This window comes from Vombatus ursinus, unplaced genomic scaffold (assembly GCF_900497805.2).
Source record: "Vombatus ursinus unplaced genomic scaffold, bare-nosed wombat genome assembly UNPS02014786.1, whole genome shotgun sequence".
Lineage (NCBI taxonomy): Eukaryota > Metazoa > Chordata > Mammalia > Diprotodontia > Vombatidae > Vombatus > Vombatus ursinus.
The window spans coordinates 22,364,194-22,391,330 of NW_020954564.1; the positions used below are offsets into that span (position 1 = coordinate 22,364,194).

Genomic DNA, 27,137 nt, shown 5'->3' on the forward strand with positions numbered 1-27,137 from the left:
GATTACCCCTGGTAGAAGTGAACTCCCTGAAGGTAGGTACTGTCATTTTTATCTTTATAGCTACAAACTAAAGACTTAACCCAAGCTAATAGAAAGCTGTCTGGCCAAGGTTGACTAAAACAAAAATAAAAAGTTAAAAAACTGACAAATGAAATAAAGACCCTCCCTTTTCCGTCCTTAGTGATCACCTCTCTCTAGCACAGAGACGTAGGTAGATTCCTCAGGCTTTGGCCTTGAGGGAAATAAAAACCACTTCTCTTGCATGATTTAAAAGACCTTTATTTTAATATACAATCTTCACATGGTTCAGTATAACAAATTATAAAACAGTTTTCTATAAGATCTCACCCATAGGATGTTAAATCAGAAAGCCAATTATCACAGGAAAGTTGACAGGCTCCCCTCTCATCAAAAAGCCTCTCTCCATGACCTGATAAGTACTAACCACCTAGGCCTAAAGGTTGTACTGAAAAATAATACCATGGGACACATCTGTCAGAACTGCTGATTTAGGTGTATCAAAACTTCATTCTTTTAATTACAAGGTTGTGACTAACCCAAAAAGGGAATCTTTGCAAAATTAAGGTAAATTTTTACCATAGTTTTTGTGTCTGACACGAAGTTCCTAAGGGACTTGTTACAATTTTGTTTTCTTTAGGAAAAAAAAAGGGAAAATAAAAATAATTGATTTGATGGAAAAATAATTGTCTTTTGCACTGTTTAGAACAATATTATGAATTAGCTCATAATCCTGGTCACATCTAGTTTTATACGACTACCATTCTACTACTGAAGACCTTAAATATACTCCAATCATTTAAAGAAAAGGACAATGAAAAATTGTGGAGAGCATTAATGACTTAGGATCTTTCAGCTACAAACTTTGGAGTGAGAGCCACCTTCTGGTGCACTAAGACCCATTCATTTGAAGATAATACTAGGTTTTGAGGCTCTCTCCAAGTACTAATTGCTCATCTATTTAAGGTAAAGGTTAGGAAGGCCGGAGACTCAGGGATCTGCAGCAGCTGGTTCCAGGGTGGTGGCCAACCTAGAGATACAAACCTCAAGTCATGAGTTTCCTTCTTCTTCCCACTAGCCTGAGCTCCCTTCCTGTACATGCCACGGAGAGATTATAAAAAGGGCTCTGACTCTAGCTCTGAAAATGTCCAGGTGATAGCTGGGAGATCTGTCTTTTAGGAAATTAAAAAATTCTACTGTACACGGTCACAGTGTCTTGGAAAGAATAAGAATGTGTGGGCTCTGTCTGGCACACTTTTTTTTCTTCTGGCACTTTATATTTTCCATGAAAATACTTGATCAACATGGAATGATTTGGCAACACCGTTACTGTTATGTAAACTTAATTAAAAAAAGAAAAGCATCTTGTGCCATCTATGTGACAATGAATAGCAGCAAAATGTCCAGATAATTTCTCAAGGTGGTAAATCTACAACCAAATTCTCAAAAGGAACAGATGAATACTTGTGGGATGCTTTAGGTTTTGTTCAAATATATGAAAAGAGGGCTGATGATTTAAAAATTGAACCCCACAGTCTAACACAGTACCTTACATGTGCTTGATTTTAAATTATTGTAAGGCACTCAATGAAGAACTTACTGACCCATGCTGTCAGCTACAACAGGCATGCATCATTACTGGCTTAATTAAAGTTTTAATACTGATTAAAATGTTTTATTATTGTATTATGTTAAACTGCAGTGGACTCCAACCTCATTAAGGGATACAGGAAAGAAATGATTCAGGAGCTTTGGATGCACAATTTAATAGCCCAGCTATACTGTCAAGTTTTGATTTAAATAAGTTTTGATAAAAGCTCACTATCCTTTTGTGTTCAACATGAAAGTGCAGAAAGATTCTGAATGCTGCTTAATGAGTATTTACTGAATATAAAATTATTTGAACATGTGACATATCCATCTCAATCCCTTTGGTAATGTACCTAAGAACAACTACAAGGGGAAGGTATTTAAATCATTTGGCATTGGTGCATAGAGCAGTGGTGAAAGTTAATCTCATTAGCCATCTTGATTTAATTAAATATACAATATGTTTTTAGCAGCATCTTTTTTTATATCTTCACTAGAAATTAATTCTAACAGCAATCCATCTGAAATTTCTTGAACAGGTATACATACTACCAGGGCTGGTTACAAGTATTTCGGTATTGGGGTAGACTTAGAGGCACTTAATTACCTTTCAGAAAGGAAAAAAAAATAAAGATAGAAGGTACCTCATTAAGGTTGGAGCTGACATAAGTCACACTTGGTATGAAAATGCAGTTTGCCTAAAAATACCATAATAGTGACATAGTTAAGACAACATTTAAAAAGTAGATAGGTACTAAGCTGTAAAAATACAAAAGCTAAAACCGGAACACAGGTTACCAAAGTTAATAAACCTGGCAATTTTAAAACAAGTACAAAATGAAACAAAATAATATTAATGGAAGGAAAAAGATTAAAAGAGTATAAATGTGCTTTTAAACAAAAACACCAAATAGTAATAAAACAAATTCTAGTTGAATATTCTATTATGAAACAAAACAATCTTCCTACACACACTTTCTGCCATTCTAAGAATCCAAGACACTTAATTGTAATATTCTTCTGTGCCTATTACTTTAAAAATTTGTTTTTAATAAAAGATACATTTTACTGAAGTGCTTGCTCAAACACATATCAATGGAAAAAGTATCAAATAAATACACAGAGCCACTGTAATTTTTGAATGCTAAGAGCATGGAAACTGGAAATGTCTGTAAAGTTTACAGAAAAAAATAGAACAGTAAACTTTGTTTTTTTAACTGCCACACCATCATTAGTGTATATAATACTTCAATAGCATGTAATAATTAATTGAAAGGATATTATTCACTAATTCTGTTACAAAGTCACTTGATTCAGTTCAATAAAATTCAAAGTAAGCTTAAAAATATTTCCAATCCTAAGCAGACTCAGTATTCCCATCTGATTGGAAACAGCTCAAACAACAAAGTTCCAGATCACTGTTAGAAACTTGTTTACACTCAACACAATGAACACCAGTGGAAAAAGTTAGACAAAAAGAAAAAGACAGTTTATGTAAAATACCTTCAAAAAATATCAACACTCATGTAAACTTCTAGAGTACTTATTAAACCTCACAGCATTAAACTACAGGTGAAATTCATTTACCATGAAGCCTTGTTTGTTGCTACAGAATGGGGCTATTCAAAATGGTGTGGAAAGCAACACGAGTCTGGTGAAGGCTCAAAACTGACTCAAGACACAGGAATTTCATCATGTTGGGCTTCAAAAGAATGAAATTTCACCTGGATCAGAATAAAGAATTACCAAAAGTTGTATTACTTGTGCCTAGACAGCTTGTAAACATGAAATGTTTTGTTCTGAAACACTCTGGTGAAGTGTGCAGAGTATGAAGGCAAGTTTCTTTTGATTTCTTCACAGAATCGGGGGTGCTTGGCAGGCTTTAAATCAGGATCATTCTCTCCTGGGCCATCCATTACCTATGACCAAGATGAAAACTCACGTAAACTTGGAAAACATGCAAAGTCATGAGTGTATATCAGGTGCCTTTAGGAATTATATATGAGGTAAAATTAAGCTGAAAATTTTACAATTCTAATTTTAGAGCTGGAAGGCTATTAGAGATCATCTACTTCTCCCTCATTTTACATGTGGGGAAACTGAGGCCTAGACCTGCCAAAAGGACTTGCCAAGATCACACCATCTGTGGTAGAGGAAGGAATGTAACATAGTACAGGTCACCTGACTCTGTCCAGTTCTTTCACTTGTACCACATTGTCTTTTCTAAGAAAATAAAGATTTCTCCTGTTAGCTCCCAAAACATGTAAAGATGGCCATGACGTATGATGTACTTATCAGAAAGAAAAGCTCATATTTAAAAAAAGTAAATATTGACACAGTAATATAATCTGTTAAGCCCAGGGATCTTCAGGTCATGGCTCACTAAAAGCATTAACAAAGATTATTCCAGGCCCTCTTACCTCCTGAGCAAAAGTATGGTCTTAAACCTATTCATTCCTTCATGCCTCATTCATGTCATTCATTGAATATTTATGTAGTACTTCTTGTGCACAAGTCATAAGACTGTATCTTTTATATCTCACTCCCATGATCTACTATCTGTCTCAAACAATAAATAATATGAAACAGAAAGCAAGCTGGGCAAATTTTCTTGTCTCTTACGGAACTCAGATTCCTAAAAGGTGAGGTCCTTCTCCTGATTGTTCTTTCCAGGGCCTAGCAGAGTACCACGCACTCTTTTCGTGGAGGTGGCTAAGGATAGCCACTTTGCTGTACCACAGTTACAGACCAGGAAATCATTTCTTCAGATGTGTGGCACTGGTCACAAGAACTGCGAACACCATTACAGGGCCCTTCCACTGCCATTCCTAGGAAAACAAGTCAGCATGCATGGTCTAGTAACCAGTAGGTTCCTAGTGCCTTACTCTTATGCATGGACTACACATGTTTTATTAATATGATGCTATAATGTAGAAATTAATGACTAGCCACGAAACCCTGCTAAGGAACTCATTATTAGTTGTGACCTCTTGCCCTCTCAGAAGATACTCTGTAAAAAGAGTGACTACTGTGCTTACATGTCCATTAGCTATGTCAAGCAAGTCTCGGAGGCGGCAGCCTCTGTTATGCCTTCTTTCATAGCAAATGCTGTCTTCCAAGATGACATAGTCTGTGCCAAAGGACCTCAGGAGGGAATAAACTTCTTCAGGAGATCTCTTCGCATATATCTGATAAACCTTTCAAAATGGAAAGAAAATGGTATAAGAATATACACTCAGTGTATCAGTAGGAAAAACGCCATGCTTGTTTTAATAGGACCATGCTGAAGAAAAGGAGAGAGGGAATCCCTAGTGATATGCCTGTAACATACAACTACTTGAAAATATACATTCAAAAATTTCAATTAAATGTAATTCAACATTTATTAAGCACCTACTATGTGCCAGGCACTGTGACAGATGAATGAGGCACAAAAATCAGTTCCTGCCTTCATTCAAGAGCTTACATTCTACTGTGAGAGAAACAACACATACACAAGTAAATGCAAAACAAATACAAAGTAATTTCAGGGGCCAGGCACTGAGAATTGGGAGAATCAAGAAAGGTTTCTCATGGGAGTTGGTGGCACAGAAGTGGAACCATTTGAAAAGGAACTAGGGGTTCCATAAGCAGAGATAAGGAGAGAGGAGATTCTAAGAATGGAGGACACTGTGCAAAGGCATGGCATGGAAGCTGGAAGCTTGAGTACAGAGCAATGGCTTTGAAACCAACTAAAACCCATCCTCAAATCATCACTTTTAAATTGAAAGTTTAAAAGTGACCAAAATCATTCTAATTCCAATCCCTTGATTTCATACAACCATAATATTTCTACCTTTTAAAGGTTTCATTTCCCTTGTTAACAGCTAATGTTTACATAGTGCTTTAAGGTTTGCAAAGAGTTGAATCCGGTGAAGAGAGCCAGGTAGTCTGCACAGCAGTCTGAAGGTCCAAGTTTAGAAGCTCACCCGTCTTCTCTTCCTTCCCTCCTATCCCTGAGGAAGAGGTGACACCTCTCTCCTTGATAAGACCAACCTTCTACCTTCAACCCTTGATTTAATCCTTTCTCTCACCTAAGCATGTTAATAAACCAGTAACTTCTTCTCTTGTATATCTTTAAACTTTTTCCTATTTATTGTTTTTACCCATTAACTAAAACACACACAGGTCTACTCCATCCTTATAAAACCTTCCCTTGACCCTGATATCCTCTCAAACTCTCATATCATCCCATATCTCCCTTTCACTGCCAATCTCCTAGTCTCAATGTGCTCCCTCTATATGCTATACAGCTAACTTCTCAATCTTTTGTAGTCTAGCTTTCTACTCTACCACCTGGCTGAAATTGTTTTCTCTAAGGTTACCAACAGACTCTTAACTCAATGGCTTTTTCTCAGTCCTTATTCTCTTTGACCTCTAGGCAGCCTCTGACACTGCTGAACACTTCTGCCTCTTGGACATTCTCTCCTCCTTTGGCTTCAGTGACATTGTTCTCACTCAGTTCTTCCCTACCTATCTTGGATGATCATTCACTCATTCTCAGTCTCCTTTAATTCATCTCCTGTGCCCTCAGCATTGGGTGTTCCCCAGGGCTCTGTCCTAGGCCCTTTCTTCTTCTTTCTACATACTGTCTCTCAGAAATCTCATCACTTCCTATGGCTTGAAGTATTATCTACACAACAACTCCCAAATCTATATAGCTCAAGTCTTAAGCTCTCTCCTGAATTCCAGTTCCATAGTTCCATTTGCATGCTACATATTTCCTTCCAGATGTTCCACAGGCATCTCAAACACAATAGAATTATTTTCTCCCCTAATACTTTATCTCCACATTTCCCAAATTCTACTAGGGTACCACCATCCACTCAGTTTTGTAAACCCAGAGTGGGGACTCCTTTCTTTTTCTCAACTCCATTTGCAATAAGTTACTAAGCCATTTCAATTCTACCCCTACACCTCTCATATCTGTCCTTTTCTCCCTACTCGCAAAACCGCCCCTAATTCAGACCCTCATTATCTCACCTGGACAACTATAAAAGCATTCTAGTTGGTCTGCTTTCCTCCAGTCACTTCCTTTTCTAATCCAGTCTGTTCACAGCTGCCAAAATAATCTTAAAGCACAGGCTTAGCATAGTATCTAAGGCCCTCCACAATCTGGCCTCCACTTATTTTTCCTGCCTTATTTTATACTGTCCCCAATCATCAATTCTTTGTTCCAGCCAAACTGGTCTAACTTGGTCCAGAACCTATATTCCATCTCTTGCCTATGTATGTTGGCACAAGTCATTACTCAGGTCTTGAATTATCTATTTCCTCATTTTTACCTCTTACAATCCTTATCTTCCTTTGAAGAGGCCACCTTCTCAGTGAAGTCTTTTTTGATTTCCTCCTCTTCCCTTTTCAATTTTCTTATTTCATATTTATGCCACATTTATACAATAAATATTGTATCCTTCCAATAGAATGTAAACTCTTTGGGGGCAGACTATTTTGTTTATGTCTTTGTATCCCTAGTACTGTGATTTGTACTTAGATGGTGACTAATGAATGTTTGCTGAAATGAATTGAATGTAAGAATTTTAAAGGGTGACTCCTCTGGATTACATTTTCTCATCTAATTCTCAGCTCCTCTAAACTCCAAATTATAGGCACCCTGCATGAAATTCCATTTAACACCAAACAGAAGGGAAACTAGGACAAACTTGGCGGGCCATCCCAAAAACCCAATGCAAAGCCTGAGAGGGCACTGACCTCTTTTGTTCTCTCTCTCAGTCCCTTATCTTCATAGTGTGGGTGGTTGGTCAAGGTCCTCCCTGTGCACAGTTTGACTCCTGCTAACAACTGCATGCTTCCAGCAAAGACAGCCTTCCTGGGAGTGTTTGATCTAAACATGATTTCCAAATTGTGAGAAAATCTTAAGTGTTATTGAGTCAAGAAAAGAAAAATGAAAAACAAATTCTTACGAACTTATTCAATCATGTTAACATGTCTGGAATTAGGAAGAACAAATAAGCCAAGATACATTTACACTACATTGGTTCCTGGTTTGAAGTTCAATAGTTTGCCAGAATAAATTACCAAGAAGTACCAGTTATAACAAACTTATAGGAACATGTTTTCAGCAGCAAGAGACCTTAGAGATTTTCTAGTCCCATCCTCTCATTTTACAGATGAAGAAACTGAGGCCAAAGGCTAAATAACAAATTATGTAGCATAACAAACTGCTTTTACAACAGACAGCTCATGGGTCTGGCACATCGTCTTTAAAGCACAAGCTTTTCTTTGCTGTCAGGACCCATCAAAGAGAATTCAGGAGACATTCACTGCTCCTTGGGATTGGCCTAAAGTGAAAGGTCATCTAGGGTAATACAGAATATGATCTGTTACTAAGAGCGAGTCTGAGTCCTGAAACAACAGCTTGACAACAAGAACAGAGTCCCAAGGTTTTTGCTCTGTTCTAAGGACAGAATGATCACAAACACTTTGCTTGAGTGAGTCTTTAATGACAGAATCTATAAAAATCATGGAAAGAAATTACCAACCCAGCAGCAGAGATGGTATTACCATTATCAACTTTCCAAAAAAAGACATCCTCTCTTATCTGTCTTCCTTTCTCTTTCACCCATTCCTAAGACACTTATTAAATGCCTACTATCTATGGGAAGTATCTGTTATGCTACATGCTAGAGATACTTTTTTTTAAAAAGGTACAGTCTCTGTCCTCAAAGAGATTACCTTCTAATGGGTGACAGGAAGAGGTAATGTCTCTATGTCTGATATAAATAATTTTTATGAGAAAACCAATAAAATAAAGCATTAGCTAATTTGATTAAAAAAAGAAAACTATCACTAGTATTAAAAATGAAAAAGGTAAATATACCACTAACAAAGATGCAATTAAAGCAATTATAAGGAGTTATTTTGCCCAATTATATGCCAATAAATTTAACAATTTAAGTGAAATGGAAAAATACTTACAAAAATATAAATTGCTTAGATTAGCAGAAGTGGAAATAGAACATCTAAATAGAGCTATTTTAGAAAAAGAAATTGAATAGCTTCCTAAGAAAAAAGCACCAGGATCAGATGAATTTAAAAGCGAATTCTATCAAACATTTAAAGATCAATTAATTCCAATATTAAATTATTTGGAATAATATACAAGGGAAGGGGTCCTACCAAACTTCTTTTATGAAACAAATATGATACTGATACTTAAACCAGGAAGAGTAAAAACAGAGAAAGAAAAGTATAGATCAATTTTATAAATGAATACAGATGCAAAAATCCTAAATAAAATACTAGCTAAAACATTACAACAATATATTGCAAAGATTATACATTATGACCAAGTCGGATTTATAGTAGAAATGTAGGGATGGTTTAACGTAAGGAAACTATTAACATAATTGATGATATCAATAATAAAAGTTTTAAAATCCTATGATTATATCAATAGATGCAGAAAAAGCTTTTGATAAAGTACAACATGCATTTCTATTAAAAACACTTGAAAGTATAGGTATAAATGGATTTTTTCCCTTAAATTGGTAAAAAGCATTTACCTAAAACCATCAGCAAGCATTATTTGCAATGGGGATAAGCTAGAAGCCTTCCCAGTAAAATCAGGTGTGAAACAAGGATGCCCACTGTCAGCAATATTATTCAATATTGTTTTGGAAATCCTAGCAATAGCAATAAGAGAAGAAAAATAAATAGAAGGAATCAAAATAGAGAATGAGGCATTAAACCATCTCTTTTTGCAGATAATATGATGACATATTTGGAATATTCCAAAGACTTAACTAAAAAGTTAGCTGAAACAATTAATAATTTTAGCAAATTAGAAGAATATAAAGTAAATCCACATAAATCATCAGCATTCCTATATATCAGAAACAAACCCCTGCAAGACAAGACAGTAACAGATATCCCATTTAAAATACCTCAAGACAGCATAAAATACCTGGGAATATATCTGCCAAAACAAACTCAAAAACTTTCTAAACAAAATTATAAAAAATTTCTTCTACAATTAAAACCAGATTTTAAATAACTGGAGAAATATTAATTTTTCATGTGTAGGCAGGGCCAGTATAATAAAAATGACAAGTTTACCTAAACTAATTTATATGTTCAATGCTATCCTGATTAAATTACCAAAAAATTATTTTACTGAATTAGATAAAATAATAACAAAATTAATTTGGAAGAACAAAAAGTCAAGAATATCAAAGGAACTAATGAAAAAAATGTAAAGGAAGGAGATTTAGCAGTACCAGATCTATATCAAACTATATTACAGGGCAGTAATTATCAAAACTATTTGATAATGGCTAAGACACAGAAAGGCAGATCAGTGGAACAGGGGAGACATATAACTTAAAGCAGCAAATGAATACAGTAACCTTGTATTTGACAATGTAAAGAGTTAAGTTTTTGGAATAAGAATTCATTATTTGGTAAAAAATTTTGGGGAAAACTGGAAAGCAGTCTGGCAGAAACTGGGCATAGACCATTATCTTACACCATTTATCAAGATATGGTCAAAATGGATACATGACCTAGATATAAAGAGAAATATTACAAGAAAATCTGAAGAACATCGAAAATATTACCTATCAGATATATGGATAGGGAAACAATTTATGAATAAGCAAGAGATAGAGAGCAGAATGAGGTATGAAATGGATAATTTCAATTACATTGATATTTTTGTATAAATAAAACAAAGGTAGCCATGATCAGAAGGAAAGCAGAAAATTGGGGAAAGTTTTTTATAGACAGTTTCTCAGATAAAAGTCTCATATCTCAAATATATAAAGAACGTTGTCAAACCTTTAAGAATCTGAGTTATTCCCTAATTGATAAATGGCCAAAGGACAGAATAGGCAGTTTCCCGATGAAGAAATCAAAACAACTTATAGTCATATGAAAAAATGCTTCAAATCACTATTGATTAGTGAAATGCAAATTAAAATAACCTTGAGATATCATTTTACACCTATCAGATTAGCTAAAATGGTTGAAGGGGAAAGCGAAAAATGTTGGAGGAGATGTGGAAAAATTGGGACACTAAAACACTGTTGGAATTGTGAACTGATCCAACCATTTAGAAGAACAATCTGGAATCATGCCAAAACTGCTTATCCCCTTTAGCCCAACAATACCACTGCTAGGTCTATATCCAAAAATGATTAGGGAAATGGAAAAAGAACCTATATGTTCCAAAACATTTACGGCAGCTCTCTCTGTGGTGGCAAAGAACTGGAAATTGTGGGGATGCCCATCAACTGGGGAATGGCTGAACAAGCTATAGTATATGATTCTGACAGAATACTACTGCGACATAAGAAATGATGAGCTCGTTGATTTTAGAAAAACATGGATAGACTTGCACAAAATAATGAACAATGAAATGAGCAGAACCAAGAGAATATGATATGCAGTAACAGCAATATTGTTTTAAGAATAACTTTTAGGGACTAAGTCATCTTGACTATTATAAACACTCAAAGTAACTACAAAGGACATATGAAGGAAGATGCTATCTGCATCCAGAGAAAGAACTGATAAACAGGAATACACATAGAATGATTTTACACACACACACATACACGTTTGTGTTTAATGGTGGCCATCCTTAGGGGAGAGTCGGAGAGGGAAAGAAAAAAAAAGAAAAAAGTTACATGACAACTTTATTATATATTTAAAAGGAATAGCAAGTTGTACATAATAGATTTGCAGTTTCATGTGCAATCATCTTTTTTTATTCTACTATGCTACAGAAATGCTTGTTATTTCATAAATAAAAAATAAAATTTTAAAAATGTCTATACACATGACAAGGAGTGCTAAGGCAAAGGAGAGATCAAAACAAACTACTTGAGGGAAATTTGAGTAGAGAACATTTTCATTTGTAAAGGGGACTCAGTGAATGTTTCACAGAGGAAACAGAGCCTCAGTCAAGCCTTGCCGGAAAAGGACTCTCAGTGGAAGAAATGGAAAAGAGAAAAAAAGGGGGTGTGGGAAAGGGCACAAACAAAAATTATACTTTTCTTTCATGAAGAACATTTCTTTACAATACTGTCTGGGGAACTATGGGCATCTTGGAAGATGTAAGACCCAATGAAAAACTTTTTCTTTTCCTCTTTGATGCTAGAGCAGAAATAGTGTTAGAATCAAATCTAAAATAATGGTTTCTCTGTCAAGATACTTAAACTAGGCCTTGGTTTCCTCATCTGTAAAGTGGGGATAATGATGGCACCAACTTTACAAGGTTGCTTTGAGGTAGTTGGATAGTGCAATGGATAAGAGCACAGAGTCTGGAACCAGGAAGACCTGAATTCAAGTAAGACCTCAGACACTTACTAGCTGGAGGACCCTGGGGAAATCACTTAACCTCATTTTGTCTTAGTTTCTTCATCTGTAAAATGGCAAGTGCTAAAGGCTGTGTGAGAGAAGAGAGGAGTGATGTCAATTAGCCATCCTCTACCCATAGATTCTACTGCACTATTAGATATATAATAAATACAACCCTTTACCTGGAAAAAGACCCAAAATTTGCTCGTGGAAGTAGGCATCAGAAATATTATAGCTTGTGAGTTACTGTAAAGTGGTGCAGTTTTCTATATTCTTGCTGTTTCTTAAAGAAATCAGGTACAAGCAAACTTGAAATTCAATTTATGAAGAAATTGTTTTCTGATAAGGGTTGCATTAGAACAAATGAGAGTTTTCAAAACAAGCATTACAGCACGACTAATTGTACACAGAAGTTACTTAATAAATGTTTTATTGAGCTGAATCTATAAGAGGAAGCTCTGATCTTAAGATTTGGGAGATTCAGTGCCCAAATGCTCTCATTTCTAAGATAAGCTACATCATAGCCATTTTGCGCAAATACTGTCTTATTAAAAAGGTCGGGAAATATATGCAGAAAGGATAGTATAACTGATTTAGAACTTCAAGAGACCTCAGAGGCCACTCCCTTACTTAACAGAAGAGGAAACTGAGTCCCAGAAGTTATCTGACTTGCCCAAGCTCACAGCGAGGTGCCCCATGATACTGAATCTAGTACTCTTGCTATTAAAACCACAATGCCTCCACACTCTGGTTTCCTTGCTGCTGTTGACTACATTGAATAGGAAGCCGACTGTCACACGGCACGGGAAAGAGACAACTGTTTCCAAATAAGGCTGCTTCGGGAAACTCCAAATGGATATGGGATTTCAAAGATCACAATTTTTTTTAATAGAAGAGAAGGGAAGCAGATAGTCTTCTCAACTGTAGCTACGGGTAGAATTCTTAACCAAACAAAGGACAGAACTAATCAAGAAAGTCAAGAGAGACAATTTCAAGCATGAAAAATTCAGAAAAACATAGGATGATTTATATGAACTAATACTGAGATAAGTAAGCAGAAAAAGAATAATATGTACAATGATAACAACTTTCTTTTAGAGAACACACTGAAAAGTAGCGGGCATCCAAATAATTGTGATAACGAGGCATGGTACCAGAGAATAGACAGTGAAACACCTCCTTCTCAGCAGTCTGTCAATAAGCATTTATTAAGCATTTATCATGTGGTAGGTGTGGAGGAGGTAACATGAACTTGGAGTAAACATCTTTCCAGAAAAAGAGTGAACTTAAGAGGTCAAAGAAACAAAGCTACAGAGTTGTGTATATAGGGACAGATACTCAGTATATATTTTATTTGATAACATTATGAGCCTTACTGATTTCTATCTTGAAGGAGACACCTCCACTATCTTAGAGATCTCCTGCCCCATCAGAATGTTCTGATAAAATGAACTACAGAGAAAACCGTCTTTGGCAACTTCTGAGATTCCAACTTTCTAATCCCAAGGTTAACAATTTCTCCTCCAAATCACCTGACATTCTGTTCCTGTTACTCAACCTCCCAAATAAGAAAGGTGACTGAATAGTTTCACCTGATAGGCTCTTTTTGTCATGTGTAACATCAGGCCTAAGGCTTTGTGAAACTCTATATGAGTCTATCTCCTTTTGTTCATGGAGTTGCTAACTACCTAGAAACTGTCCAACAGCTAATGATGATTCAACTTTTCATCTTCTAGCCTTGCCTCATTATTTATTGATAGCTAGTCAAAGGACCAATATGGGAGGAGTTACTGTCTAGGATGATCCTAAGACTTCTCATTTGAGAGGGGGAAGAGCCCAGATGGCGGAGAAAAGGCAGCAACTCGCCTGAGCTCTCCCTCAGACCCCTCTGAACACCTTCAAATAATGCCATAAAATAATTCCTGAAGCAGCAAAACCCACAAAAGGGCGGGGTGAAATAATTTTCCAGCCAAAGAGAACTTAGAAAGTTGGCAGGAAACGTCTTTCACACCTAGGTTAGAGTGAAGTACAATCCAGTACCAGCCGTGCCAGCACAGACTGGACCCCAAAAAACCAGTAACAGGCCTTGGGAGCCATGCTGCTGCTGCTTCCAGAGCTCTCAGCCCACAGATGGTAAGGGGGTTGAACAACTGGTCAGAAGGAGATTATGGGGGGGGGTCTCTTTACTAGCCCTGAGGCAAGACTCTGTTGCTTTCCTCATACTCAGATCTAGGTGGCAGTCCCAGGATGAGAAGCAGCACTAGCACACCAGAGCTTACAGCCACAGTGGATGGGGGACCTTCACCACAGTTCCAGGGCACAAAACAGTGTTTGTGGTTGCTCACAGAGCACAGCACTGGCCAAGAGAGTAGTAAATACACCTCTTCTTAGATCATACCACCTTGGAAGAATTGAGAACTTATAGGTCCCTAGAAATATCTCTGAAAACAGTTGCACAAAACCCTTGAAGCTTGGGACAGTGTGCCCTCCACCTTGGAAGCAGAGCTCTATTTTAACAAAGAGTTAAAAGTCAAGAAATAGGCTGGAAAATGAGCAAACTACAGAAAAAATTCTGACCACAGAAAGTTACTATGGCGAGAAGATCAAAACATACGCTCAGAAAAATATAACAAAGTCAAAACTCCTACATCTAAAGCCTACGAGAAAAATATGTATTGGTCTCAGGCCATGAAAGAGCTGAAAAAGAATTCTGAAAATCAAGTAAGAGAGGCAGAAGAAAAACTGGTAAAAGAAATGAGAGTGATACAAGAAAATCACAAAAAATGAGTCAACAGCTTGACAAAGGAGACACCAAAAAATACCAAAGAGAATAACACTTTAAAAAACAGACTAGGTCAAACAGTAAGACAGGTACAAAAAACCAATGAGGAGAAGAATGCCTTAAAAAAGTAGAATTGGCCAAACAGAAAAAGAGGCACAAAAATTCACTAAAGAAAAAAACTCCTTAAAAAGTAGAATTGGCAAAGGCAGAGAGGTGGTTCAGTAGATAGAGCTCCAGCCTTGGAGTCAGGAGGACCTGAGTTCAAATCTGGCCTCAGACACTTGACACTTACTAGCTGTGTGATCCTGGGCAAATCACTTAACCTTGACTGCCTCACCAAAAAAGAAAAAAAAAAAAAGAATAGAATTGTTCAAATGGACAAGGAGGTCCAAGAGCTTACTGAAGAAAATAATTCCTTAAAAATTAGAATTCAGCAAATGGAAGCTAATGACTTTATCAGAAATCAAGAAACAATAAAACAAAATCAAAAGAATGAAAAAACAGAAGACAATGTGAAATATCTCACTGGAGAAACAAATGACCTAGAAAATAGATTCAGGAGAGATAATTTAAAATAACTGGACTACCTGAAAGCCATGATCAAAAAAAGAGTCTAGACATCATCTTTCAATAAATTATCAAGGAAAAATGCCCTGATATTCTACAACCAGAGGGTAAAATAGAAATGGAGAGAATCTACCAATCACCCCCGGAAAGAGATCCCAAAATGAAAACTTCCAGGAATATTATAGCCAAATTCCAGAGCTCCCAGGTTAAGAAGAAAATATCGCAAGCAGCCAGAAAAAAACAAGTCAAGTATCGTGGAAACACAGTCAGGATATAACACAAGATTTAGCAGTTTCTACATTAAAAGATCAAAGAGCTTGGAACGTGATATTCCAGAGGGCAAAGGAGCTAGGATTATAACCAAGAATCAACTACCTAGCAAAACTCGGTATAATCCTTCAGGTGAAAAAATGGATATTCAACGAAATAAAGGACTTTCAAGCATTCTTGATGAAAAGACAGGAACTGAATAGAAAATCTGACTTTCAAATACAAGACTCAAAAGAAGCATAAAAAGGTAAACAGGAAAGGTTAATAAGGTTAAACTGTTTGCATTCCTACATGGGAAGATACTTATAACTCATAAGAACTTTCTCATTATTGTGCTGTTTTAGAAGGAGTATATATAGACAGAGGGCACAGGTGTGGCAAAGAGATGATAGCTAAAAAATAAAATTAAGGGGTAAGAAAGGAATGTACTGGGAGAAAGAGAAAGGGAAAGGTAGAATAGGATAAATTATTTAAAAAATAAAAGAGGCAAGAAAAAGCTTTTACAGAGGAGGGGAAAAGGGGGCAGGTGATGGGGAGTTAGTGAACCTTACTCTCATCAGAATTGGCTCAAAGAAGGAATAACATACACACTCATTTGGGTAAAAAAATCTATCTTACCCTACAGGAAAGGAGGAAGAGAAAATTATAACAATTCTGAGGTACTACCTCATACTTATTAGATTGGCTAATAGGACAAAAAAGGAAAATGACAAATGTTGGAGGGGATGTGGGAAACACGAGACACTAATGCACTACTGGAGTTGTGAACTGATTCAACCATTCTTTAGAGCAATTTGGAACTATACCCAAAGGGCTAGAAAACCACGCATACCCTTTTAGCTAGCAATACCACTACTAGGTCTGTACCCCAAAAGAGATAAAAAAGAACAAAAAGGAAAAGGACCTATATGTACAAAAATATTTATAGCAGCTCTTTTCTGGTGGCAAGAAATAAGAAATTGGGGGGATGTCCATCAATTGGGGAATGGCTGAACAAATTATGGTATGTGATTATGATGGAATACTTGTGCTATAACAAATGATGAGCAGGATGTTCTCAGAAAAACCTGGAAACACTTATATGAGCTGATGCAAAGTGAAATGTACTACGTACAAAGTAACAGAAATATCATGAAATGATCAGCTCTAAACGACTTAGCTATTCTCAGCAATACAATGATCCAAGCCAACTCTGAAGGACTTATGATGAAAAATGTTATCCATTCTCAGAGAAAGAACTAATGGCGTTTGAACACAGACTGAAGCATACTTTTTTAAAACTTTATTTTTCTTCAGTTTTTTTTGGTTTATGTTTTCTTTTACAATATGACTAACATGGAAATGTTTTGCATGACTACACAGGTATAACCTATATCAAACTGCTTGCCTTCTTAATGACGGGAGGTGGGGGTGGGGTGGGAAGGGAGGAAGGGAGAGAATTTGGAACTCAAAGTTTAAAAACGAATGTTAAAAATTGTTTTTATATGTAATTGGGGAAAAATAAAATCCTAAATAAATAAAAAAATACTTAAAAGAAAAAAGACTTCTCATTTGAGGAATTCCCCAACAGGGCACTGTGCTAATGCTATGTGCTGGGGATACAAAGAAAGTAAAAAACATAGTCCCTGCTCTCAATATTGGCAGTTAGGTGGCACCACAGATAGAACACTGGACCTGGAGTCACAAGGACTTTTCAAATCCAGCCTCAGACAGCTTACCAGCTGTGTGATCCTGCTCAAGTTTGTTCACCTCAGGCGTGTCATCTATAAAATGGAGATAATAATAGCACCTACCCATAAATGTTTAATGACTGACTGACCAACTTCCAAAGGCTGTTATCAAGTTATAATGAGAGAAAATTTGTAAAGCACTTTACAACCCTTAAAGTGCTATATAAATGCTAGCTATTATCTCAGGGAACTCACATTCTAACGGAGAGACAACCTGTAATAACTACATACACACAACAGACATATGGTGTAAATCAGTGGTTCTTAATTTGGTTTCCACAGATTTCAGGGCTTCCATGAACTTGGATGGGAAAAAAATTACATTTTTTTTCAATAACCTCTAACTAAAATTTAGCATTTCCTTGAATTATTTAAAAACATAATTCTGAGAAGGGGTCCATAAGCATTACTAGACTGCTAAAGGGAAATATAATATTAAAAAAGATTAAGAAATATGATATTAAAAAAAGATCAAATGAAAGATAATATCAGAGTAAAGTGACTAAAATAATAGGGAGTTGAGAAGAGGGACTTGGAAGGCCTGCACCTCCTGAAGAAGGTGAGGTCTGAGTTGAATCTTGAATCCAGGAAAGCCAGGAGACAGAAGTAAGGAGGGAAAGTGAAAGTAAGAGCTAATTGGGGTGGATTCTGTCAAGTCTCAATAATTTTACTGGCAACAACAAACTTTTCCTTCCCTAGAAGTGACAGATCTAGGGAGCTCCACAGAAACATCAAACTACTTGATTACAACACTGCACTGAAACCATTGCTCTGCAGTTAAAATAGAATATCTACCACTTTAGTTAAATAAGCTCCCATCACAACTATAAACAAGCAGTCAGCCATGCTTAGTCAAGCACAGTACTCTAGATGTGAATAAAGCTATTATGATCTCTGCCCTCATGCAATCCTTTTAAAGGGATATTTAACTATAGACATCTATCTTCTTCTGCTCTTCTGCACTGGGAAGTGGGGGGAATAGATAGGGTTATAACCTTGTCCTCCATAGAGACAAAAGAGCCAAAGCTCACAGCAGACTGGAAAAAGAAACAAATTCATGAAGAACGCTGTTGTTGGTTTCCCTTACTTATTGTATGAATTTTTTGGGGAGTGGGTTGGGAGCAAGGGATGGCCCAGTCATGGGCGTGAGCAGCAGGGCTAGGTCTGCTCAGTACACATGAAGAGGCTTGGGGAGCCTGCTTATGGAAGTGCCTGATAATGCAGAATGTAGGGGCCTGGCTCTCCACTCCAAAGAATACACCAGTGTTCTGTGTCCATTTCCCAGCAGATAAAGCCTTTTGGCTAGCTGTTGAGCCAGAACTGGAAGTACATATAAAAGGCCATAATGGAGAAATTCATCCGTTTCCTTCCTGCTGGTCAAGAGGAGTAAGGAAGGAAGGCACTCTCAAGCTCTGAACAGCCAGTGGAGGGGAGCCCTTCTCCCACCCCTCTCCCCCACCAGGCCAGGCAATGAGCACATGGCCTCCTACAAAAGCCTGGGTCTGAAACAGGACAATCTCCTGTTTGTGTCTCCTTTCTCGTGGTACAGGACCTTGGGAAACTTTAAAACATCAGAGTAGCTGAAGTCCACTCACAGTCTATGCTGGTGTTTGCTAGGAGCCAGACTTCACAGCAGTCTGGAGTGATTTGCTTGGTCCAGCCCAACAGCAGATCATCACACAGACAAGACAGTATCTTGCAGTATGGGACTGATGTCAAGAGGCTTTATCACATTTAGAAGTGAATTTGGTAGAGTGAATGCTTTGTAAGACTGCTTTAAGCTGGAGCCTCCTTTTTCTAGAGTCTAAGGTGGAATGGGGTAGAATGTGAACCCAGTTTGGGAAAGGGGGTGTTTTTATACTTCTCTTCTTGCTATATCTTCTTGGCAAATATTCTTTTGTAAAAGTGAACTATGTTAAGTGGTTATGAATTACTTCAAGGAGAAAGCAAATGGTCAATATTTAAACTGGAGTGCTAATCACTGGGTCAAATAATAGAAGAAATATCAGTAAAAGATTCAATAATACAGCACGTATCAGTACTGAAACATTTAACTGCAAAAGTCACCTTAAAAGGAACTAGAATTAAAAGAATCTTAAAAACTAACTATAATTGGCTGTTGGTTGGGGAACACACATCAGTCTGAGAACTCAAGGTGCCCACAGAGCCCTGAAAGAGAGATGGAAATACCTGACCTGGTACTGCAAGTAAGGGCCGGGAGACTAAGTCCAAAGCTACACTACATATGAGGCCTCATCTGGTATAAAAATAACTGAGCCCTTTGCAGTTGTGGGGACTCACTGGAGAGATTCTTTACCTGGGCCTTTAGTTTTTGTATTCCCTACTTTTGGGAATCCACTAGAGAAAAATTATCAATTTTTTTCTTTGGTGTTGTAGCCTGTAATTTTACAGTCACTTTACTCTAGTGTATTTCCATTAAAAGTCAGACCAGTTCCTTTTAAGATGACTTCTGTAGTTAAATGTTTTAAGTACTGATACCTGCTATATTATTGGATCTTTTACAAATATTGATAATGAGGGTAATTTGAAACATGGATTTTCCATCCATAAAATGCTCATGTCTTGCTGACAAATGTTCACATTTTTTCTTCAGTTTTTAAACAGTCCTGGATTGCTTGCCTAATTGTGAAATTTATAAGGTCCACTGGCCTAGAAACCCAGATATATCAACCCAAAGAGTAATTTCTTTAGAGAGTTTCACATTTACTTGTTCAAAGCTTACTTGATCCCATTCTCAAACTGAGCCTGCTTGTCTTTTTGTTGGGTGAGCGTGGAATTACACTTGGACTGTCCTAGCAGTGACAGACATCCACTGGAGAATTTGGTGTGCCTTGTGTAGAAAGGGAACACCCAGAGATTTGGGTTGGGCCTCCAGCTGAAGGTGCCTCTCTGAACTCTGGAAGTCTGGGTCCCTCACACCAGGTGGTTTCTGAGTGCATGGTCTTCTGAGTAATGGCCTGGAATGGGACCATGTCTTGTTTGTATCTTCTTGCTAACTGTACAGTGTCTTATGAGACTTCAAAAAGTTGGACAGCAGAGGTCCAGTGATGGGAATCTATAGCAAGGAGCAGCCTAGCCTAGAGGAATGACCTACTTGACCAAAGCTATCACTGGATCAACCCAGGCCAGATGCTATATCCTGTAGTAAGGGAATAACTTATCCTGCGGCTATGCCACATATGAACTTGTTGGAGCCAATGCTTTGGAGCTGCAAATGCTTTAAGTTTGAGAGTACTCTACTCCTCCAATGTGGCAGACAAGCAAGTGTGACCCCAGTTCAAGGAAATGTCTTTGTACTTCTGTTCCTGTTGTATCTTCTTAGTAAATATTCCTCTGTAAAAGCTAATTGATGTTAATTGGTTATCAGTAATATGACAGGTAAAAACTAATGGTCATACAGATATTGCAGCACTAATCTGGACTAATGACATAGAAGAGATTATAAATATAACCAGCAATCAATAGATACTGTATAACACACTGTAATGGGGGCTCAAACCAAAGTATTAAGAGAAAATCTCACTGCCCTTCAAGGATACCCTTCGAACTCTGAGGGGGAGACCGTAAGCCATCTGCCCTCTGGAGACTTGACTTACCAGTGCAAAGGAGAGATGAGATACGGCCACCCAGAGTCTATATATATGGGCTTCATTTACCTAAGAAGGCTTATTTTGAGACGGTTTCTTCCTTGATAACAGTTATCAATAAATTAATTTTTAATGCATGTATTTCAAGATCCACTCCTGAATTACCTATCGTTCATTAGCATGTTTGAATTTCAAGTTATACATTCCAAACCAGAAAGCTTGACTCAGCAAAGAAGTTCACGTATTCAAATTCCATACTGAGACAGAATACTTAAAACAAATAATTGGCATTAAAAGTAGTGCAAGCAAAATCAATAAATATTTATTGAATGTTCACTGTGAATACTACACTACATTGAAAGGGACACAAAGAAAAGTAAGGCATTTTCTGTATCCTCAATTTACAATCTAACTGGGAGATGAGAAATTTTCAAATACAGTTAAATAATTAAAAGCAAAATAACATCACACGATGAACTGACAGATGTGTAGTCCAGATTCAAGAAGTATTGGGGGGGCGGGGCAGCTAGGTGGCACAGTGGATAGAGCACCGGCCCTGGATTCAGGAGGACCTGAGTTTAAATCCGGTCTCAGACATAACACTTACTAGCTGTGTGACCCTGGGCAAGTCACTTAACCCCACTGTCTAACCAATTAAATAAATAAATAAATACATAAATAAATAAGAAGTATAGGGGGAAAAGGTCATTATTATATAGGAGTTTAGAATTTAGAATTGGAAGAAGTTTTTGAGCAAGGGTCTTAAATTTGGAGTCTGTGAACTTATATGGGGGGAAAACACAACATCTGACCTAACCTGTAACTGAAATTTAGCATTTCCTTCCATTATAAAGGCAGGCAACAAAACGTTATTCTGAGTAGGGGTCCAGAGGCTTCACCAGACCGCCAAAGGGACACAAAAAAGTAGAGAAATCCTGCTTTAGAGATTTAGATGGAACAAAAACCTAGCAAGGGTCTTACAGATATTGGTACTGCACTGTGGGGGGCAGTCCATTAGGATCACAGATCTGGAGGTGGAAGGTATCACAGAGCCCACTCCCCTCATTTTAAAGATGAACAAGGGAGATGGCACACACACAGAGCAAGTGTCAGGGATGGGATTTGAACACTGGTCCTTTGACTCCTGAACCAGGACTTACCAGGTTAATAATTCACATCCTTAAGAACAGAATATCTAGGGCAGCTAGGGGGTGCAGTGGATAGAGCACTGGCCCTGGATCCAGGAGGACCTGAGTTCAAATCAGGCCTCAAGACACATAACACTTAATAGCTGTGTGACCTTGGGCAAGTCACTTAACCCCATTGCCTAGCCAAAAAAAAAAAAAAAAAAAAAAAAGAATATCTAACTTTATGATGTTTTCCCTTTCTAACATCTTCTACCTTCTACGGCAGATGCTCTAATATCTTATACAAGAAGCATTGCTTATATTTATTTTAGGGTCCACAAGGCAAATGTGAGATTTGAAATCAGACCTTCTGAAGCCAAATCTAGTGCTCTTTTCACATGCCATACTGCTTATTTTGTCCTGCTGTGAACATTAGCCATAACTGGAAAGACTGCATCAGAGACAACTTATTTCTAGTGAATCAATGCTACAAACACTGTACTTTGTAACCACAGCTACATATAAATGTGAGTTATTAAACTATATTCATTTTATTAAGTATCCTGACAACAAAATTCTGGTAAAATCCAAGAGCTATAACTTCCTCAAGGTTAATTATTAATATTGTTGCTTTATAAACCACTAAGCTCTGAAGACTGCAGAGACTGTGTGTGTCTGACTTCGTCTTTCTTGGTTTATAAAACAGTTGTATTTCAAATCTTAGAACTCTGCTCCTCCCTGACCCTCACCCAGACCCCTTCCCCGCTCTGTTGCAAAGGCCTGTAGACTTCACCTTTGCAGCATCTCTCCTCTGATACAGCCACTGTACTGGTGCAGGCCCTCATTACCTCATGCCTGGACTATTACAATAGTTGGTCAGTTGTTATGCCCACCACAAGACTCTCCAATTCAATCAGTCCTCCCTTCAGCTGTCAAAGTGATCTTCCTATAAAGCACAAATTTGAACATGTCACTCCCCTCTCTTCCCTTCCCCTCACCTCTCGCCTCAACTCCAGGTTCAAATGCTGGCACACAGTAGGCCCTTTATAAATGTTTGTTGACTGACTGATAGTCTTTAAGCATTTCATTTTATCCTCGGTGAAAACAAACTCACAGTCATAGGATTTTCTGTGATAAAATTATCACACAAAGAAACAAATGCTTCCTAGAACTTAACTTTAAATTAGCTGTATGACAGGTAGAGCTGTCTGTGCATTCTTCTTTTGAGAATATTTCCACCTGATATAGTCTCTTAACGGTTGTGGTCTGTATCTAAAACAGCTAATGTGCTTCAAACCACTGAATGACACTTCTCTATTATAGAAAAATGAAGCAATTTTTACAAATGTCTGAACAAATGATGTATAAAATGAAAGGATAATTTGTTTTTATAGCTTTCTGCCAAGCTCCATAGCAGGCTGCCCAACCTGCAAACAATTTATTCTGTAAGAAATGTCACTAAATAATGACAAGGACTCACAGGTCAAACTGATTTACATTATATAATTTAAATGTCATTCCAAACAGACCTGATGGCATTTTGAACAAATAATCTCATTTATTTTTGAAGCTCTAAGCCTCAACAAGTTAATTACTGTTGAACTAATGGGTAAACTGACCATTATAATATAACGTATGAACGTTTGCTTTATCTACACTTCAAGAATTTATAGAATTATGCAAATACCACAGAATGATTCATTAAAAATAAGAGGTTTAAAGGCATTTAAGGTCTAAACTTAACCTGCTTCATATTTAAAACATGTAGTAATTCATTCTGCTCTGGTTAAACTGCTTAAGAAAACTTGGTGAATTTGTTTTTAAACCTAATGAAAAATTGTTGCATCTGTAAGTTTCATTAAAGAAAAAGAAGTAGTGGTAAACAAATTCCACCACAGCCACAATGTTGAGAGATTCAACTTTCTAAGCCCATTTTTCTTAATTGCAGAGCATCAGAAGAAATTTTCAGAAGAGAAAATGAATCCATAAAGCAGGAAAAGAAATGATGTGATATTGACAAGGGGTATAAACTAGCGAGTTCCATGGTAGATATCCTTAATAAAAGAAAACTTACTTTTATTTACACATAAAAGGAAAACTTAAAAAAACAAATAAAGAAGTACACCTTGTATGTTAGCTGAAATTGATAACCAGAAGGAAATCACAGGTTCTGGTTAGTTTAGTCTTGGCATAGAAAAGGTCTTATGAATGAATGAAAAAGCATTTATATAAGATCTTACTGTGTGCCAAGTGCTGTGCTAAACAATGCAGATACAAACACAAAAGCAAAACTAGCCTCTCCCCTCAAAGACTTCTACAGTCTTCTCTTTCTTGGTGACCTCATCAGCTCCAGTGGGTTTAATGATCATCTCTATGCTGACTCCTAGATCTATATATTTAGTCTCTTTCCTGAGCTTCAATCCCATGTCACCAATTTCTACTATACATTTCAAACTGGATGTCCTAGAGATATCTCAAACTCAATTATGTCCAAAACAAAATATTCGTTATCTTTCCCTCTTGGTTGGTCCCCCTTCCTAACACCTCTACTTCACTTCGGCTTATCCTCCACGCAGTTGCCAAAGTTGTTTTCCTTAAATTCAGATATGGTTATGTCACTTCCCAACTCGAATTTCTCATACTTGATACCAAAGAAGTCATGTTGCTAAGGAAGGAAACAAAGTACACACACCAGCAGTGCTGCAGGTCATTTTTTTTCAGTTTTGAAAGCAAAAGGAATCTTGCTATGGGCAAATTTTAAAAAAGAAAAGTAAAGCTCAAATTCAATTTGATCTGGATGCTGGACTAGTGCTAATTTGCTGATTTAAGCAAACACTGTATGTTTAAATAGACCCTGTTTTGGTTACATTTATCATCACTTAAGCTTATTTTACAAACATGCCTGGCAGCTATTTTTCTTCAGATTGTAATTTAGACTTGGGGAATTTTAAAAGAAAATTGTCAAAGAGACTGTATCACAATGGGGGTAGTCATAGTTGTATTTTGCCAGACTCATCCAAAAAACTCTAAAGGCACCAAGGGCATTGTCTAATAATGGTAACTTTAACAGAAGAGGAACCCAAGTCAGAAAGACCAACACTGATGAAGTATAAACTTGAGTGACAAACAGATTAGATAGTGCCTCTTTATGCCCAGATCATTCTTGCCATTTTTCACAAACAGATTATATTTTGAAAATCCCTGAATCTTTTCCAGTGGGGAAAGTATGAAAACAAAGGCTGCTGCAAGCAAGTACTTCTAGGCTGAGGTTGCCTGAGACAATCTGGGGCCCTGCCAGGATAAATTTTTAATGACTAAATAATTAATTCCTGAAAATGGGAGTTTTTAATGCAAATCCTGACAGCCTTTAAGTCTTCAGACCTACCAGGTGGTGGTGGCTGTATAGCATTAATCTTTAGCAGCATAATTTTAAGAACAGAAAATACCCATCCCACCTTCAGATGCATGTGTCATAAATTTCCAGTTGCCTATAGTTAATGCAAAAGTAATTAGCTTTTCTTTATATGAATAATATTCTTTCCCCATACACAATAAATACTGCAGGAAAAATTTACTCTGTAATTGTCTGCCATGATTTAAAACGAAATAAATAAATAAATAAAGACAAAGAACAGTTTAGCATTCTCAGCACTAGGAACATGTGAAAAATTATTCTCATTGCATCCAGTCAAACCCAGTCCAACATTGGGACCAAAGCCACATGTATATTTTATATATAAATCTATATAAAACTCCATCTATTGCACTCAAGAGACCTAAGCTATCAAACATTTACCATCTCTTAATACACAAGTGGTGCTAAATGGTACTGGTTAGTAAACATTAGTCATGAGAAAGTGTCAATATGGCTACTAAAATCCTAAGTGATGGAGACAACATGGCCAATGCTTTCAGAATATGTCACATAAGATTTGCAACATCTATTTACTTGTGAATAATTACACTGCTGCTTTTAGGTTATAAAGTAGGGAAATGTAGTATTATGGGGCATAAGAATGCTGCTCTGGGTAGAAAGTTTATTTCTGCTGGTAGGAGGCATGTTTTATCAACATAGCTTTGAAACGCATGAACTTCATTTAGATGTGGAATACTGAATCCAGTAATAAACTCAAGGAAAAAATAAAAAACAATATAATGCTATAGTACAACACTCCAACTTTCAAGATAAAGGCCGCTTATTCTTTTTTTCCCCACAAGGTTTGAGATTGAATGATATGACCAAATCAACTGAAATCTGGCTCAAAACGGCTGACTACTGAATTCTCTGTACAAAATCAAAATTATGTCATTCACAAGCCAAGGACATATTCATGTGTCTATATTGTTAGAAAATTAGAATGGTAGTTAAGAACCGAAGAAAATAATGGTCATGGCATGTCTGATAGAGATTTCTAAAATGCAAGGAGGCTGCGTGATGTAGCAGGTCTAATAGCAAATAGGAAGAGAAATGGATTATCAATCACATAATCTCAGTTCTGTCACGTGATATCGCATTTATCCTCTTTGTTTCTCCATAAAATGAACACCTTCCCATACAGAGTTAGTTATTCTTGGAGAGAATAATGAAAGAATTAATTTTTAAATATAAAGATCTAAACAAAAACAATACAGCTTAGCATTTCCTCACAAGTGAAAACAAAGAAATTCAGGTGACTATGAAAAGCATTGTATTGAATTGAAAAACTTAATAAAACCTCTTACTTAATCCAGTTCATCAGCTCCACTGTGTCTGGGTCATAGAATTCTCTCAACTCTGATAACTCTGCCATCATTCCTGGCCAGAACTAAAATGAAAAATAAAACTTAACTCCCACAACTGTCATCGATATTAAGTGCACACTATTAATTTTCAGGAAGCTCAACTGTTATCAGCAAAGTGAATATGCATGTGTATAATACATATGTACATACACACATATATAACATATACATGCATATTTGCATATACGTATGTATGTGTTTGTTACTGAAGTCAAACTTCTCTTGGACTTCTGAGTAGCAGATTAAAAAAAAGTTTCCAGGATTTTTTTGCGGGGAGAAGGGTAGAGAATGCCTAATTAAG

At 36.8% G+C, this 27,137-nt stretch overlaps 1 protein-coding gene across 5 annotated transcripts in view; it reads right to left on the reverse strand.

Annotated features, from left to right (window-relative positions):
* Positions 1-261: 261 nt before the first annotated feature.
* DPY19L3 (dpy-19 like C-mannosyltransferase 3) overlaps positions 262-27,137 on the reverse strand; it is a 92,706-nt gene continuing 65,830 nt past the window's right edge. For all 5 annotated transcript variants that reach the window (XM_027868208.1, XM_027868206.1, XM_027868205.1 and 2 more), the window contains 4 exons: positions 26,777-26,859; positions 7,360-7,492; positions 4,647-4,805; positions 262-3,527 (listed from right to left, as the gene is read on the reverse strand). In XM_027868208.1, coding sequence (XP_027724009.1) covers positions 3,366-3,527; positions 4,647-4,805; positions 7,360-7,492; positions 26,777-26,859 — 537 coding nt within the window. In that variant the 3' untranslated portion in view covers positions 262-3,365. The remainder of the gene's footprint in view (positions 3,528-4,646; positions 4,806-7,359; positions 7,493-26,776; positions 26,860-27,137) is intronic.